The sequence below is a fragment of the Oncorhynchus gorbuscha genome, unplaced genomic scaffold, assembly GCF_021184085.1.
Source record: "Oncorhynchus gorbuscha isolate QuinsamMale2020 ecotype Even-year unplaced genomic scaffold, OgorEven_v1.0 Un_scaffold_1159, whole genome shotgun sequence".
NCBI lineage: Eukaryota > Metazoa > Chordata > Actinopteri > Salmoniformes > Salmonidae > Oncorhynchus > Oncorhynchus gorbuscha.
The window spans coordinates 122,310-141,028 of NW_025746024.1; the positions used below are offsets into that span (position 1 = coordinate 122,310).

The 18,719-nt window shown below is 44.8% G+C and overlaps 1 protein-coding gene across 1 annotated transcript in view; it reads right to left on the reverse strand.

The window, feature by feature from the left end:
- The window catches only part of LOC124021679 (unconventional myosin-XV-like), a gene marked incomplete at its 3' end in the record, with an annotated part of 187,428 nt that overhangs the window by 122,290 nt on the left and 46,419 nt on the right, over positions 1-18,719 (reverse strand). Inside the window, 8 exon segments of the mRNA XM_046336788.1 lie at positions 14,753-14,799; positions 14,802-14,831; positions 14,834-14,876; positions 15,085-15,176; positions 15,179-15,215; positions 16,198-16,293; positions 16,901-17,024; positions 17,502-17,560. Coding sequence (XP_046192744.1) covers positions 14,753-14,799; positions 14,802-14,831; positions 14,834-14,876; positions 15,085-15,176; positions 15,179-15,215; positions 16,198-16,293; positions 16,901-17,024; positions 17,502-17,560 — 528 coding nt within the window.

Sequence of the window (18,719 nt, forward strand, 5' to 3'; positions counted from 1 at the left end):
GTTAGGAGGACATCAACAGGGGGAGGGTAGATCATGTTAGGAGGACATCAACAGGGGAGGGTAGATCATGTTATAACATCAACAGGGGAGGGTAGATAATGTTATAACATCAACAGGGGGATGTAGATAATGTTAGGAGGACATCAACAGGGGGAGGGTAGATAATGTTATAACATCAACAGGGGAGGGTAGATCATGTTAGGAGGACATCAACACAGGGGGAGGGTAGATCATGTTAGGAGTACATCAACAGGGGAGGGTAGATCATGTTAGGAGGACATCAACAGGGGGGAGGGTAGATAATGTTATAACATCAACAGGGGAGGGAGATAATGTTAGGAGGACATCAACAGGGGAGGGTAGATCATGTTAGGAGGACATCAACAGGGGAGGGTAGATAATGTTAGGAGGACATCAACAGGGGAGGGTAGATCATGTTAGGAGGACATCAACAGGGGGAGGGTAGATAATGTTAGGAGGACATCAACAGGGGGGAGGATAGATCATGTTAGGAGGACATCAACAGGGGAGGGTAGGTAATGTTAGGAGGACATCAACAGGGGAGGGTAGGTAATGTTAGGAGAACATCAACAGGGGGAGGGTAGGTAATGTTAGGAGAACATCAACAGGGGAGGGGAGATAATGTTAGGAGGACATCAACAGGGGGAGGGTAGATAATGTTAGGAGGACATCAACAGGGGAGGGTAGATAATGTTATAACATCAACAGGGGGAGGGTAGATAATGTTATAACATCAACAGGGGAGGGTAGATAATGTTATAACATCAACAGGGGAGGGTAGATAATGTTAGGAGGACATCAACAGGGGAGGGTAGATAATGTTATAACATCAACAGGGGAGGGTAGATAATGTTAGGAGGACATCAACAGGGGGATGGTAGATAATGTTAGGAGAACATCAACAGGGGAGGGTAGATAATGTTAGGAGGACATCAACAGGGGATGGTAGATAATGTTAGGAGGACATCAACAGGGGGAGGGTAGATCATGTTAGGAGGACATCAACAGGGGAGGGTAGATAATGTTATAACATCAACAGGGGAGGGTAGATAATGTTATAACATCAACAGGGGATGTAGATAATGTTAGGAGGACATCAACAGGGGAGGGTAGATAATGTAGATCATGTTAGGGGGATGGAGATAATGTTATAACATCAACAGGGGAGGGTAGATCATGTTAGGAGGACATCAACAGGGGAGGGTAGATCATGTTAGGAGGACATCAACAGGGGAGGGTAGATCATGTTAGGAGGACATCAACAGGGGAGGGTAGATAATGTTATAACATCAACAGGGGAGGGGAGATAATGTTAGGAGGACATCAACAGGGGAGGGTAGATCATGTTAGGAGGACATCAACAGGGGAGGGTAGATAATGTTAGGAGGACATCAACAGGGGAGGGTAGATCATGTTAGGAGGACATCAACAGGGGAGGGTAGATAATGTTAGGAGGACATCAACAGGGGAGGATAGATCATGTTAGGAGGACATCAACAGGGGGAGGGTAGGTAATGTTAGGAGGACATCAACAGGGGAGGGTAGGTAATGTTAGGAGAACATCAACAGGGGAGGGTAGGTAATGTTAGGAGAACATCAACAGGGGAGGGAGATAATGTTAGGAGGACATCAACAGGGGAGGGTAGATAATGTTAGGAGGACATCAACAGGGGAGGGTAGATAATGTTATAACATCAACAGGGGGGAGGGTAGATAATGTTATAACATCAACAGGGGAGGGTAGATAATGTTATAACATCAACAGGGGAGGGTAGATAATGTTAGGAGGACATCAACAGGGGAGGGTAGATAATGTTATAACATCAACAGGGGAGGGTAGATAATGTTAGGAGGACATCAACAGGGGGATGGTAGATAATGGGAGAACATCAACAGGGGAGGGTAGATAATGTTAGGAGGACATCAACAGGGGAGGGTAGATAATGTTATAACATCAACAGGGGAGGGTAGATAATGTTATAACATCAACAGGGGAGGGTAGATAATGTTAGGAGGACATCAACAGGGGGATGGTAGATAATGTTATAACATCAACAGGGGAGGGTAGATAATGTTAGGAGGACATCAACAGGGGGATGGTAGATAATGTTATAACATCAACAGGGGAGGGTAGATCATGTTATAACATCAACAGGGGAGGGTAGATAATGTTATAACATCAACAGGGGATGGTAGATCATGTTATAACATCAACAGGAGGGTAGATAATGTTATAACATCAACAGGGGAGGGTAGATAATGTTAGGAGGACATCAACAGGGGAGGGTAGATCATGTTATAACATCAACAGGGGAGGGTAGATAATGTTAGGAGGACATCAACAGGGGGATGGTAGATAATGTTATAACATCAACAGGGGGGATGGTAGATAATGTTATAACATCAACAGGGGAGGGTAGATAATGTTATAACATCAACAGGGGAGGAGTAGATCATGTTATAACATCAACAGGGGGAGGGTAGATAATGTTATAACATCAACAGGGGAGGGTAGATAATGTTAGGAGGACATCAACAGGGGAGGGTAGATCATGTTAGGAGGACATCAACAGGGGAGGGTAGATAATGTTATAACATCAACAGGGGGAGGGTACATCATGTTATAACATCAACAGGGGGATGGTAGATAATGTTATAACATCAACAGGGGATGGTAGATAATGTTATAACATCAACAGGGGGATGGTAGATAATGTTATAACATCAACAGGGGAGGGTAGATCATGTTAGGAGAACATCAACAGGGGAGGGTAGGTAATGTTAGAGAACATCAACAGGGGAGGGTAGATCATGTTAGGAGGACATCAACAGGGGATGGTAGATAATGTTATAACATCAACAGGGGAGGGTAGATAATGTTAGGAGGACATCAACAGGGGAGGGTAGATCATGTTAGGAGTACATCAACAGGGGAGGGTAGATGTTAGGAGGACATCAACAGGGGGAGGGTAGATCATGTTAGGAGGACATCAACAGGGGAGGGTAGATAATGTTATAACATCAACAGGGGAGGGGAGATAATGTTAGGAGGACATCAACAGGGGAGGGTAGATCATGTTAGGAGGACATCAACAGGGGAGGGTAGATAATGTTAGGAGGACATCAACAGGGGAGGGTAGATCATGTTAGGAGGACATCAACAGGGGAGGGTAGATAATGTTAGGAGGACATCAACAGGGGAGGATAGATCATGTTAGGAGGACATCAACAGGGGAGGGTAGGTAATGTTAGGAGGACATCAACAGGGGAGGGTAGGTAATGTTAGGAGAACATCAACAGGGGAGGGTAGGTAATGTTAGGAGAACATCAACAGGGGAGGAGAGATAATGTTAGGAGGACATCAACAGGGGAGGTAGATAATGTTAGGAGGACATAGGGGGAGGGTAATGTTATAACATCAACAGGGGGAGGGTAGATAATGTTATAACATCAACAGGGGAGGGTAGATAATGTTATAACATCAACAGGGGAGGGTAGATAATGTTAGGAGGACATCAACAGGGGAGGGTAGGTTATAACATCAACAGGGGAGGGTAGATAATGTTAGGAGGACATCAACAGGGGATGGTAGATAATGTTAGGAGAACATCAACAGGGGAGGGTAGATAATGTTAGGGGACATCAACAGGGGATGGTAGATAATGTTATAACATCAACAGGGGAGGGTAGATAATGTTAGGAGGACATCAACAGGGGGATGGTAGATAATGTTATAACATCAACAGGGGAGGGTAGATCATGTTATAACATCAACAGGGGAGGGTAGATAATGTTATAACATCAACAGGGGAGGGTAGATAATGTTATAACATCAACAGGGGAGGGTAGATAATGTTATAACATCAACAGGGGGAGGGTAGATAATGTTAGGAGGACATCAACAGGGGAGGGTAGATCATGTTATAACATCAACAGGGGGAGGGTAGATAATGTTAGGAGGACATCAACAGGGGATGGTAGATAATGTTATAACATCAACAGGGGGATGGTAGATAATGTTATAACATCAACAGGGGAGGGTAGATAATGTTATAACATCAACAGGGGAGGGGTAGATACATCAACAGGGGAGGGTAGATAATGTTATAACATCAACAGGGGAGGGTAGATAATGTTAGGAGGACATCAACAGGGGAGGGTAGATCATGTTAGGAGGACATCAACAGGGGAGGGTAGATAATGTTATAACATCAACAGGGGAGGGTAGATCATGTTATAACATCAACAGGGGATGGTAGATAATGTTATAACATCAACAGGGGATGGTAGATAATGTTATAACATCAACAGGGGGATGGTAGATAATGTTATAACATCAACAGGGGAGGGTAGATCATGTTAGGAGAACATCAACAGGGGAGGGTAGGTAATGTTAGGAGAACATCAACAGGGGAGGGTAGATCATGTTAGGAGGACATCAACAGGGGATGGTAGATAATGTTATAACATCAACAGGGGAGGGTAGATCATGTTAGGAGGACATCAACAGGGGAGGGTAGATCATGTTATACATCAACAGGGGAGGGTAGATCATGTTAGGAGGACATCAACAGGGGAGGGTAGATCATGTTAGGAGGACATCAACAGGGGAGGGTAGATAATGTTATAACATCAACAGGGGAGGGGAGATAATGTTAGGAGGACATCAACAGGGGGAGGGTAGATCATGTTAGGAGGACATCAACAGGGGAGGGTAGATAATGTTAGGAGGACATCAACAGGGGAGGGTAGATCATGTTAGGAGGACATCAACAGGGGAGGGTAGATAATGTTAGGAGGACATCAACAGGGGAGGATAGATCATGTTAGGAGGACATCAACAGGGGAGGGTAGGTAATGTTAGGAGGACATCAACAGGGGAGGGTAGGTAATGTTAGGAGAACATCAACAGGGGAGGGTAGGTAATGTTAGGAGAACATCAACAGGGGAGGAGAGATAATGTTAGGAGGACATCAACAGGGGAGGGTAGATAATGTTAGGAGGACATCAACAGGGGGAGGGTAGATAATGTTATAACATCAACAGGGGAGGGTAGATAATGTTATAACATCAACAGGGGAGGGTAGATAATGTTATAACATCAACAGGGGAGGGTAGATAATGTTAGGAGGACATCAACAGGGGAGGGTAGATAATGTTATAACATCAACAGGGGAGGGTAGATAATGTTAGGAGGACATCAACAGGGGGATGGTAGATAATGTTAGGAGAACATCAACAGGGGAGGGTAGATAATGTTAGGGGGACATCAACAGGGGAGGGTAGATAATGTTATAACATCAACAGGGGAGGGTAGATCATGTTATAACATCAACAGGGGAGGGTAGATAATGTTATAACATCAACAGGGAGGGTAGATAATGTTAGGAGGACATCAACAGGGGAGGGTAGATAATGTTATAACATCAACAGGGGAGGGTAGATAATGTTAGGAGGACATCAACAGGGGGATGGTAGATAATGTTATAACATCAACAGGGGATGGTAGATAATGTTATAACATCAACAGGGGAGGTAGATAATGTTATAACATCAACAGGGGAGGGTAGATAATGTTCAACAGGGGAGGGTAGGTTATAACATCAACAGGGGAGGGTAGGGGGGAGGGTAGATCATGTTAGGAGGACATCAACAGGGGGGAGGGTAGATAATGTTATAACATCAACAGGGGAGGGTAGACATGTTATAACATCAACAGGGGATGGTAGATAATGTTATAACATCAACAGGGGGATGGTAGATAATGTTATAACATGTTAGGGGATGGTAGATAATGTTATAACATCAACAGGGGAGGGTAGATCATGTTAGGAGAACATCAACAGGGGAGGGTAGATAATGTTAGGAGAACATCAACAGGGGAGGGTAGATCATGTTAGGAGGACATCAACAGGGGATGGTAGATAATGTTATAACATCAACAGGGGAGGGTAGATCATGTTAGGAGGACATCAACAGGGGGAGGGTAGATCATGTTAGGAGACATCAACAGGGGAGGGTAGATCATGTTAGGAGGACATAGGGGGAGGGTAGACATGTTAGGAGGACATCAACAGGGGGGGGTAGATAATGTTATAACATCAACAGGGGAGGGGAGATAATGTTAGGAGGACATCAACAGGGGAGGGTAGATCATGTTAGGAGGACATCAACAGGGGAGGGTAGATAATGTTAGGAGGACATCAACAGGGGAGGGTAGATCATGTTAGGAGGACATCAACAGGGGGAGGGTAGATAATGTTAGGAGGACATCAACAGGGGAGGATAGATCATGTTAGGAGGACATCAACAGGGGAGGGTAGGTAATGTTAGGAGGACATCAACAGGGGGAGGGTAGGTAATGTTAGGAGAACATCAACAGGGGGAGGGTAGGTAATGTTAGGAGAACATCAACAGGGGAGGAGAGATAATGTTAGGAGGACATCAACAGGGGGAGGGTAGATAATGTTAGGAGGACATCAACAGGGGAGGGTAGATAATGTTATAACATCAACAGGGGGAGGGTAGATAATGTTATAACATCAACAGGGGAGGGTAGATAATGTTATAACATCAACAGGGGAGGGTAGATAATGTTAGGAGGACATCAACAGGGGGAGGGTAGATAATGTTATAACATCAACAGGGGAGGGTAGATAATGTTAGGAGGACATCAACAGGGGATGGTAGATAATGTTAGGAGAACATCAACAGGGGAGGGTAGATAATGTTAGGAGGACATCACAGGGGGAGGGTAGATGTTATAACATCAACAGGGGGAGGGTAGATAATGTTATAACATCAACAGGGGAGGGTAGATAATGTTAGGAGGACATCAACAGGGGGATGGTAGATAATGTTATAACATCAACAGGGGAGGGTAGATAATGTTAGGAGGACATCAACAGGGGGATGGTAGATAATGTTATAACATCAACAGGGGATGGTAGATCATGTTATAACATCAACAGGGGAGGGTAGATAATGTTATAACATCAACAGGAGGAGGGTAGATCATGTTATAACATCAACAGGGGAGGGTAGATAATGTTATAACATCAACAGGGGAGGGTAGATAATGTTAGGAGGACATCAACAGGGGATGGTAGATAATGTAACATCAACAGGGGAGGAGGACATCAACAGGGGAGGGTAGATCATGTTATAACATCAACAGGGGAGGGTAGATAATGTTATAACATCAACAGGGGAGGGTAGATAATGTTAGGAGGACATCAACAGGGGAGGGTAGATCATGTTAGGAGGACATCAACAGGGGAGGGGGGTAGATCATGTTATAACATCAACAGGGGATGGTAGATAAGTTATAACATGGGAGGAGGACATCAACAGGGGATGGTAGATAATGTTAGGAGAACATCAACAGGGGAGGGTAGATAATGTTAGGAGGACATCAACAGGGGGATGGTAGATAATGTTATAACATCAACAGGGGATGGTAGATAATGTTATAACATCAACAGGGGGGAGGGTAGATAATGTTAGGAGGACATCAACAGGGGATGGTAGATAATGTTATAACATCAACAGGGGATGGTAGATAATGTTATAACATCAACAGGGGGATGGTAGATAATGTTAGGAGAACATCAACAGGGGGAGGGTAGATCATGTTAGGAGGACATCAACAGGGGAGGGTAGATCATGTTAGGAGGACATCAACAGGGGAGGGTAGATAATGTTATAACATCAACAGGGGGAGGGTAGATAATGTTAGGAGGACATCAACAGGGGGAGGGTAGATCATGTTATAACATCAACAGGGGAGGGTAGATAATGTTATAACATCAACAGGGGAGGGTAGATAATGTTAGGAGGACATCAACAGGGGGATGGTAGATAATGTTATAACATCAACAGGGGAGGGTAGATAATGTTATAACATCAACAGGGGAGGGTAGATAATGTTATAACATCAACAGGGGGAGGGTAGATCATGTTATAACATCAACAGGGGAGGGTAGATAATGTTATAACATCAACAGGGGAGGGTAGATAATGTTAGGAGAACATCAACAGGGGGAGGGTAGATCATGTTAGGAGGACATCAACAGGGGAGGGTAGATAATGTTAGGAGGACATCAACAGGGGAGGGTAGATAATGTTATAACATCAACAGGGGAGGGTAGATAATGTTAGGAGGACATCAACAGGGGGAGGGTAGATAATGTTATAACATCAACAGGGGAGGGTAGATAATGTTATAACATCAACAGGGGGATGGTAGATAATGTTATAACATCAACAGGGGAGGGTAGATAATGTTAGGAGGACATCAACAGGGGAGGGTAGATAATGTTATAACATCAACAGGGGAGGGTAGATAATGTTATAACATCAACAGGGGAGGGTAGATAATGTTAGGAGAACATCAACAGGGGAGGGTAGATCATGTTAGGAGGACATCAACAGGGGAGGGTAGATAATGTTAGGAGGACATCAACAGGGGAGGGTAGATAATGTTATAACATCAACAGGGGAGGGTAGATAATGTTAGGAGGACATCAACAGGGGAGGGTAGATCATGTTATAACATCAACAGGGGAGGGTAGATAATGTTATAACATCAACAGGGGAGGGTAGATAATGTTAGGAGGACATCAACAGGGGGAGGGTAGATAATGTTAGGAGGACATCAACAGGGGAGGGTAGATAATGTTATAACATCAACAGGGGAGGGTAGATAATGTTAGGAGGACATCAACAGGGGAGGGTAGATAATGTTATAACATCAACAGGGGGATGGTAGATAATGTTATAACATCAACAGGGGATGGTAGATAATGTTATAACATCAACAGGGGAGGGTAGATAATGTTAGGAGGACATCAACAGGGGAGGGTAGATAATGTTATAACATCAACAGGGGGAGGGTAGATAATGTTATAACATCAACAGGGGAGGGTAGATAATGTTAGGAGAACATCAACAGGGGAGGGTAGATCATGTTAGGAGGACATCAACAGGGGAGGGTAGATAATGTTAGGAGGACATCAACAGGGGGAGGGTAGATAATGTTATAACATCAACAGGGGGAGGGTAGATAATGTTAGGAGGACATCAACAGGGGGAGGGTAGATCATGTTATAACATCAACAGGGGGAGGGTAGATAATGTTATAACATCAACAGGGGAGGGTAGATAATGTTAGGAGGACATCAACAGGGGATGGTAGATAATGTTATAACATCAACAGGGGGAGGGTAGATAATGTTATAACATCAACAGGGGGAGGTAGATCATGTTATAACATCAACAGGGGAGGGTAGATAATGTTATAACATCAACAGGGGAGGGTAGATAATGTTAGGAGAACATCAACAGGGGAGGGTAGATCATGTTAGGAGGACATCAACAGGGGGAGGGTAGATAATGTTAGGAGGACATCAACAGGGGGAGGTAGATAATGTTATAACATCAACAGGGGAGGGTAGATAATGTTAGGAGGACATCAACAGGGAGGGGGATGGTAGATAATGTTATAACATCAACAGGGGGAGGGTAGATAATGTTAGGAGGACATCAACAGGGGGAGGGTAGATAATGTTATAACATCAACAGGGGAGGGTAGATAATGTTATAACATCAACAGGGGAGGGTAGATAATGTTAGGAGAACATCAACAGGGGAGGGTAGATCATGTTAGGAGGACATCAACAGGGGAGGGTAGATAATGTTAGGAGGACATCAACAGGGGAGGGTAGATAATGTTATAACATCAACAGGGGAGGGTAGATAATGTTAGGAGGACATCAACAGGGGAGGGTAGATAATGTTATAACATCAACAGGGGAGGGTAGATAATGTTATAACATCAACAGGGGGGAGGGTAGATAATGTTAGGAGGACATCAACAGGGGAGGGGAGGTAGATAATGTTATAACATCAACAGGGGAGGGTAGATCATGTTAGGAGGACATCAACAGGGGAGGGTAGATCATGTTAGGAGGACATCAACAGGGGAGGGTAGATAATGTTAGGAGGACATCAACAGGGGAGGGTAGATAATGTTATAACATCAACAGGGGAGGGTAGATAATGTTATAACATCAACAGGGGAGGGTAGATAATGTTAGGAGGACATCAACAGGGGATGGGATAATGGGTAGATAATGTTATCAGGGGATGATAATGTTATAACATCAACAGGGGAGGTAGATAATGACATCAACAGGGGAGGGTAGATAATGTTATAACATCAACAGGGGAGGGTAGATAATGTTATAACATCAACAGGGGAGGGTAGATAATGTTAGGAGGACATCAACAGGGGATGGTAGATAATGTTATAACATCAACAGGGGATGGTAGATAATGTTATAACATCAACAGGGGGATGGTAGATAATGTTATAACATCAACAGGGGAGGGTAGATAATGTTAGGAGGACATCAACAGGGGATGGTAGATAATGTTATAACATCAACAGGGGGATGGTAGATAATGTTATAACATCAACAGGGGATGGTAGATAATGTTAGGAGAACATCAACAGGGGAGGGTAGATCATGTTAGGAGGACATCAACAGGGGAGGGTAGATAATGTTAGGAGGACATCAACAGGGGAGGGTAGATAATGTTATAACATCAACAGGGGAGGGTAGATAATGTTAGGAGGACATCAACAGGGGAGGGTAGATCATGTTATAACATCAACAGGGGGAGGGTAGATAATGTTATAACATCAACAGGGGGAGGGTAGATAATGTTAGGAGGACATCAACAGGGGATGGTAGATAATGTTATAACATCAACAGGGGAGGGTAGATAATGTTATAACATCAACAGGGGAGGGTAGATAATGTTATAACATCAACAGGGGGAGGGTAGATCATGTTATAACATCAACAGGGGAGGGTAGATAATGTTATAACATCAACAGGGGAGGGTAGATAATGTTAGGAGAACATCAACAGGGGAGGGTAGATCATGTTAGGAGGACATCAACAGGGGAGGGTAGATAATGTTAGGAGGACATCAACAGGGGAGGGTAGATAATGTTATAACATCAACAGGGGAGGGTAGATAATGTTAGGAGGACATCAACAGGGGAGGGTAGATAATGTTATAACATCAACAGGGGAGGGTAGATAATGTTATAACATCAACAGGGGATGGTAGATAATGTTATAACATCAACAGGGGAGGGTAGATAATGTTAGGAGGACATCAACAGGGGAGGGTAGATAATGTTATAACATCAACAGGGGGAGGGTAGATAATGTTAGGAGAACATGTAGATCATGTTAGGAGGACATCAACAGGGGGAGGGTAGATAATGTTAGGAGGACATCAACAGGGGAGGGTAGATAATGTTATAACATCAACAGGGGAGGGTAGATAATGTTAGGAGGACATCAACAGGGGGAGGGTAGATCATGTTATAACATCAACAGGGGAGGGTAGACATCAACAGGGGAGGGTAGATAATGTTAGGAGGACATCAACAGGGGAGGGTAGATAATGTTAGGAGGACATCAACAGGGGGAGGGTAGATAATGTTATAACATCAACAGGGGAGGGTAGATAATGTTAGGAGGACATCAACAGGGGAGGGGGTTATAACATGGTAGATAATGTTATAACATCAACAGGGGGATGGTAGATAATGTTATAACATCAACAGGGGAGGGTAGATAATGTTAGGAGGACATCAACAGGGGAGGGTAGATAATGTTATAACATCAACAGGGGAGGGTAGATAATGTTATAACATCAACAGGGGAGGGTAGATAATGTTAGGAGAACATCAACAGGGGAGGGTAGATCATGTTAGGAGGACATCAACAGGGGAGGGTAGATAATGTTAGGAGGACATCAACAGGGGAGGGTAGATAATGTTATAACATCAACAGGGGAGGGTAGATAATGTTAGGAGGACATCAACAGGGGAGGGTAGATCATGTTATAACATCAACAGGGGAGGGTAGATAATGTTATAACATCAACAGGGGAGGGTAGATAATGTTAGGAGGACATCAACAGGGGGATGGTAGATAATGTTATAACATCAACAGGGGAGGGTAGATAATGTTATAACATCAACAGGGGAGGGTAGATCATGTTATAACATCAACAGGGGGAGGGTAGATAATGTTATAACATCAACAGGGGAGGGTAGATAATGTTAGGAGAACATAGGGGATAATGTTAGGAGGACATCAACAGGGGAGGGTAGATAATGTTATAGGACATCAACAGGGGAGGGTAGATAATGTTATAACATCAACAGGGGAGGGTAGATAATGTTAGGAGGACATCAACAGGGGGAGGGTAGATAATGTTATAACATCAACAGGGGAGGGTAGATAATGTTATAACATCAACAGGGGGAGGGTAGATAATGTTAGGAGGACATCAACAGGGGAGGGTAGATAATGTTATAACATCAACAGGGGGAGGGTAGATAATGTTATAACATCAACAGGGGAGGGTAGATAATGTTAGGAGAACATCAACAGGGGAGGGTAGATCATGTTAGGAGGACATCAACAGGGGAGGGTAGATAATGTTAGGAGGACATCAACAGGGGAGGGTAGATAATGTTATAACATCAACAGGGGGAGGGTAGATAATGTTAGGAGGACATCAACAGGGGAGGGTAGATAATGTTATAACATCAACAGGGGAGGGTAGATAATGTTATAACATCAACAGGGGGAGGGTAGATAATGTTAGGAGGACATCAACAGGGGAGGGTAGATAATGTTATAGGACATCAACAGGGGAGGGTAGGTTATAACATAGATAATGTTATAGGACATCAACAGGGGAGGGTAGATCATGTTAGGAGGACATCAACAGGGGGAGGGTAGATAATGTTAGGAGGACATCAACAGGGGGAGGGTAGATAATGTTATAACATCAACAGGGGAGGGTAGATAATGTTATAACATCAACAGGGGAGGGTAGATAATGTTAGGAGGACATCAACAGGGGGATGGTAGATAATGTTATAACATCAACAGGGAGGGTAGATAATGTTATAACATCAACAGGGGAGGGTAGATAATGTTATAACATCAACAGGGGAGGGTAGATAATGTTATAACATCAACAGGGGAGGGCTAATGTTATAACATCAACAGAGGGAGGGTAGATAATGTTAGGAGGACATCAACAGGGGAGGGTAGATAATGTTATAACATCAACAGGGGAGGGAGATAATGTTATAACATCAACAGGGGTAGATAATGTTATAACATCAACAGGGGAGGGTAGATCATGTTAGGAGGACATCAACAGGGGAGGGTAGATAATGTTATAACATCAACAGGGGAGGGTAGATAATGTTATAACATCAACAGGGGAGGGTAGATAATGTTATAACATCAACAGGGGAGGGTAGATCATGTTATAACATCAACAGGGGAGGGTAGATAATGTTATAACATCAACAGGGGAGGGTAGATAATGTTAGGAGAACATCAACAGGGGGAGGGTAGATCATGTTAGGAGGACATCAACAGGGGAGGGTAGATAATGTTAGGAGGACATCAACAGGGGGAGGGTAGATAATGTTATAACATCAACAGGGGAGGGTAGATAATGTTAGGAGGACATCAACAGGGGAGGGTAGATAATGTTATAACATCAACAGGGGGAGGGTAGATAATGTTATAACATCAACAGGGGAGGGTAGATAATGTTAGGAGGACATCAACAGGGGGAGGGTAGATAATGTTATAACATAGGGGGAGGGTAGATAATGTTATAACATCAACAGGGGGAGGGTAGATAATGTTAGGAGGACATAGGGGAGGGTAGATAATGTTATAACATCAACAGGGGGGGATCATGTTAGGAGGACATCAACAGGGGATATCATGTTAGGAGGACATCAACAGGGGGAGGGTAGATAATGTTAGGAGGACATCAACAGGGGAGGGTAGATAATGTTATAACATCAACAGGGGAGGGTAGATAATGTTATAACATCAACAGGGGAGGGTAGATAATGTAGGAGGACATCAACAGGGGGAGTAGACATCAACAGGGGAGGGTAGATAATGGGGGAGGGTAGATAATGTTGGGAGGGAGGACATCAACAGGGGAGGGATAAGATAATGTTAGGAGGACATCAACAGGGGAGGGTAGGAGAGGACATCAACAGGGGAGGATAATGTTATAACATCAACAGGGGAGGGTAGATAATGTTAGGGGGACATCAACAGGGGAGGGTAGATAATGTTATAACATCAACAGGGGAGGGTAGATAATGTTAGGAGGACATCAACAGGGGATGGTAGATAATGTTATAACATCAACAGGGGAGGGTAGATAATGTTATAACATCAACAGGGGAGGGTAGATAATGTTATAACATCAACAGGGGAGGGTAGATAATGTTATAACATCAACAGGGGAGGGTAGAATGGATTGTTTTATTACTTCAGGTGTGTGTGTGTGTGTGTGTGTGTGTGTGTGTGTGTGTGTGTGTGTGTGTGTGTGTGTGTGTGTGTGTGTGTGTGTGTGTGTGTGTGTGTGTGTGTGTGTGTGTGTGTGTGTGTGTGTGTGTGTGTGTGTGTGTGTGTGTGTGTGTGTGTGTGTGTGTGTGTGTGTGTGTCTGTGTGTGTGTGTGTGTGTGTGTGTGTGTGTGTGTGTGTGTGTGTGTGTGTGTGTGTGTGTGTGTGTGTGTGTGTGTGTGTGTGTGTGTGTGTGTGTGTGTGTGTGCGTGCGCGTGCTTGCGTGCGTGCGTGTGTGTGTTTACTTGGTATGTGACTTTCCCAGCGTAGTGTTTCAGTGTGAACTCTGGGAGGGCATCTTTGGCCGGGCATACAGATCGCTGTTCCGTGGTGATAGTTGCACTTCTGGAGGAAGGTGTGGTCTGTCGCCTTGTCAACAGGACAACAGGAACAGGAAGTTATACTCCGGAGTCACAGAGTTATGGGACTAGGGCTGTTTCTAACTCGCGAAGTTGGTCCACGTTATTTACAATTAATCCTTCATTTAAGCAAAGACTTCCGGGATATTAGAATTCTATTTTCTTTACCTTTGTTTATGTTCAACCTATAGGTGACACACAGGAAGTGACGTGGCTACCTGGGGGAAGCCGCACTGGTCATCCAGGATCCTCAGTATCCCATGAGGCTTAGCGGCGATGAGGTTGATGACGGCCTGGTTGTCGCTGAAGGAAGCTCTTGCCAGCTGATCTGCTCCCGGATGTACTCCTCCTGCAGGAAAAAGCAGACAGAAGCAGACAGAAGCTGAAAAAGCAGACAAAAAGCAGCAGTAGAAGCTGTTGAGGAGCCTTCTGGTTCTTGACTTGGTCCTCCGGTACCGCTTGCCGTGTGGTAGCAGAGAAAACAGCCTCAGCAGTAGAAGCTGTTGAGGAGCCTTCTGGTTCTTGACTTGGTCCTCCGGTACCGCTTGGTCCTCCGGTACCGCTTGGTCCTCCGGTACCGCTTGCCGTGTGGTAGCAGAGAAAACAGCCTCAGCAGTAGAAGCTGTTGAGGAGCCTTCTGGTTCTTGACTTGGTCCTCCGGTACCACTTGGTCCTCCGGTACCGCTTGGTCCTCCGGTACCGCTTGGTCCTCCGGTACCACTTGGTCCTCCGGTACCACTTGGTCCTCCGGGTCCTCCGGTACCGCTTGGTCCTCCTCCACTTGGTCCTCCGGTACCACTTGGTCCTCCGGGTCCGGTACCGCTTGGTCCTCCGGTGCCGCTTGGTCCTCCGGTACCGCTTGGTCCTCCGGGTCCTCCGGTACCGCTTGGTCCTCCGGGTCCTCCGGTACCGCTTGGTCCTCCGGTACCGCTTGGTCCTCCGGTACCGCTTGGTCCTCCGGTACCGCTTGCCATGCGGTAGCAGAAAACAGCCTGTGACTTGGGTGACTGGACTCTTTAACGATTTCATGGGCTTTCCTCTGACACCGCCTGGTATATAGGTCCTGGGTGGCAGGAAGTTTGGCCACTTAACAGGGTCAGAACACAGGTGCCATTTTGTGTCCAGGCTCATGTGTTTTTAATGGAGGCTGTGGCTCAGTGTGTTGCCAGTTGCAGTCAGAAAACAACCTCCATACTTACTCAAACAAAGGAAACAACAGCCACACTGGCTCAGAACACAGGCGCCATTTTGTGTACAGTCCCATGTGTTTGTATGGAGTCTGTAGCTCAGTGTGTGGCTCAGTGTGTTGCCAGTTGCACTGACTGACTGACCTGTTCCTCCCTGAAGATGATCTTGTTGAAGTAGAACTGCAGCCTCTCGTTGGCATAGTTGATACACAGCTGCTCAAAACTGTTGAGTAACAGATCCTATGGAGAGAGAGAGAGAGAGGGGGGGGACACAGAGAGAGAGAGAGAGAGAGAGAGAGAGAGAGAGAGAGAGAGAGAGAGAGAGAGAGAGAGAGAGAGAGAGAGAGAGAGAGAGAGAGAGAGAGAGAGAGAGAGAGAGAGAGAGAGAGAGAGAGAGAGAGAGAGAGGAGATACACAGAGAGAGAGAGAGAGAGAGAGAGAGAGAGAGAGAGAGAGAGAGAGAGAGAGAGAGAGACAGAGAGATACACAGAGAGAGAGAGAGAGAGAGAGAGAGAGAGAGAGAGAGAGAGAGAGAGAGAGAGAGAGAGAGACAGAGAGAGAGATACAGAGAGAGAGAGAGAGAGATACACAGAGAGAGAGAGACAGAAAGAGGGGATACAGAGAGAGAGAGAGACAGAGAGAGAGAGAGAGAGAGAGAGAGAGAGGGAGAGAGAGAGAGAGTCAGAGAGAGGATACAGAGAGAGAGAGAGAGAGAGAGAGAGTCAGAGAGAGAGAGAGGAAAAGTAAAGCTTGATAAAGTTGGCTAAAGGTGATGATGGAATATGATGATGGTGATAAAACTGATGGAAACTGGAAACAGACTGTGTGTGTGTGTGTGAGCAGCAACCTCGAAGCCGTATATGTCCAGTATAGAGATGGACAGAGCCTCGTTGCGAGGATAGACCCGCCCATTTATCTTCTCGGTCAGCCAATGAAACAGCAGCGAGTACAGGATCTTAGCAACAGCGTCTCTATGGAAACAGACACGCTGTAGTACAGGTCTAATTGAAGATGCTGGAGGTTAGAACAACACACACACACAAACACACACACACACAACACAGTGAGTTCTCCTGTCTCTCAGTGTTAAGTAACCCACGGTTCATTAATAAGTCACGTATGACTGAGCGTTATGGGAGTTCAGCTCGACACCGTGTCACACCTTGTCGTGTACCCGTCCAACGTCAGGGTGTCACTGATACTGTAGCCACCACCCTGACAGACAGACAGACAGACAGACAGACAGACAGACAGACAGACAGACAGACAGACAGACAGACAGACAGACAGACAGACAGACAGACAGACAGACAGACAGACAGACAGACAGACAGACAGACAGACAGACAGACAGACAGACAGACAGACAGACAGACAGACAGACAGACAGACAGACAGACAGACAGACAGACAGACAGACAGACAGACAGACAGACAGACAGACACACCTGGCATCCACAGCACTCTCCACTGTCAGGGGAGTGTAGATCTTCTCCCGGACTGTATCCTGTAGAGTCAAAAGTAAGTAAGTAAGTAACTAACTAACTAACTAAGTAACTAACTAACTAACTAAGTAACGAACTAAATAACTAACTAAGTAACTAACTAACTAACTAAGTAACTAACTAACTAAGTAACTAACTAACTAACTAAGTAAGCACAGTCAGTCAGTCAGTCAGTCAGTCAGTCAGTCAGTCAGTCAGTCAGTCAGTGCGTGACCGTGATGTAGTAGAGGTAATGCAGTATATGTAGTAACTGTGATGTAGTAGATGTAGTAACTAGTAGAGGTAATGTAGTAGTGTAGTTCTGACCCTAAGGTAATGTAGTAGTGTAGTTCTGACCCTAAGGTAATGTAGTAGTGTAGTTCTGACCCCAAGGTAATGTAGTAGTGTAGTTCTGACCCTAAGGTAATGTAGTAGTGCAGTTCTGACCCTAAGGTAATGTAGTAGTGTAGTTCTGACCCTAAGGTAATGTAGTAGTGTAGTTCTGACCGTGACTTTGTGTGTGATATAGTAGAGGTAATGTAGTAGTGCAGTTCTGACCGTGACTTTGTGTGTGATATAGTAGAGGTAATGTAGTAGTGTAGTTCTGACCGTGACTTTGTGTGTGATATAGTAGAGGTAATGTAGTAGTGTAGTTCTGACCCTAAGGTAATGTGGTAGTGTAGTTCTGACCGTGACTTTGTGTGTGATATAGTAGAGGTAATGTAGTAGTAGTGTAGTTCTGACCCTAAGGTAATGTGGTAGTGTAGTTCTGACCGTGACTTTGTGTGTGATATAGTAGAGGTAATGTAGTAGTAGTAGTGTAGTTCTGACCCTAAGGTAATGTAGTAGTGTAGTTCTGACCCTAAGGTAATGTGGTAGTGTAGTTCTGACCGTGACTTTGTGTGTGATATAGTAGAGGTAATGTAGTAGTAGTAGTGTAGTTCTGACCCTAAGGTAATATGGTAGTGTAGTTCTGACCCTAAGGTAATGTGGTAGTGTAGTTCTGACCGTGTCTTTGTGTGTGATATAGTAGAGGTAATGTTGTAGTGTAGTTCTGACCCTAAGGTAATATAGTCGTGTAGTTCTGAGCATGACTTTGTGTGTGATATAGTAGAGGTAATGTAGTAGTGTAGTTCTGACCCTAAGGTAATGTAGTAGTGCAGTTCTGACCGTGACTTTGTG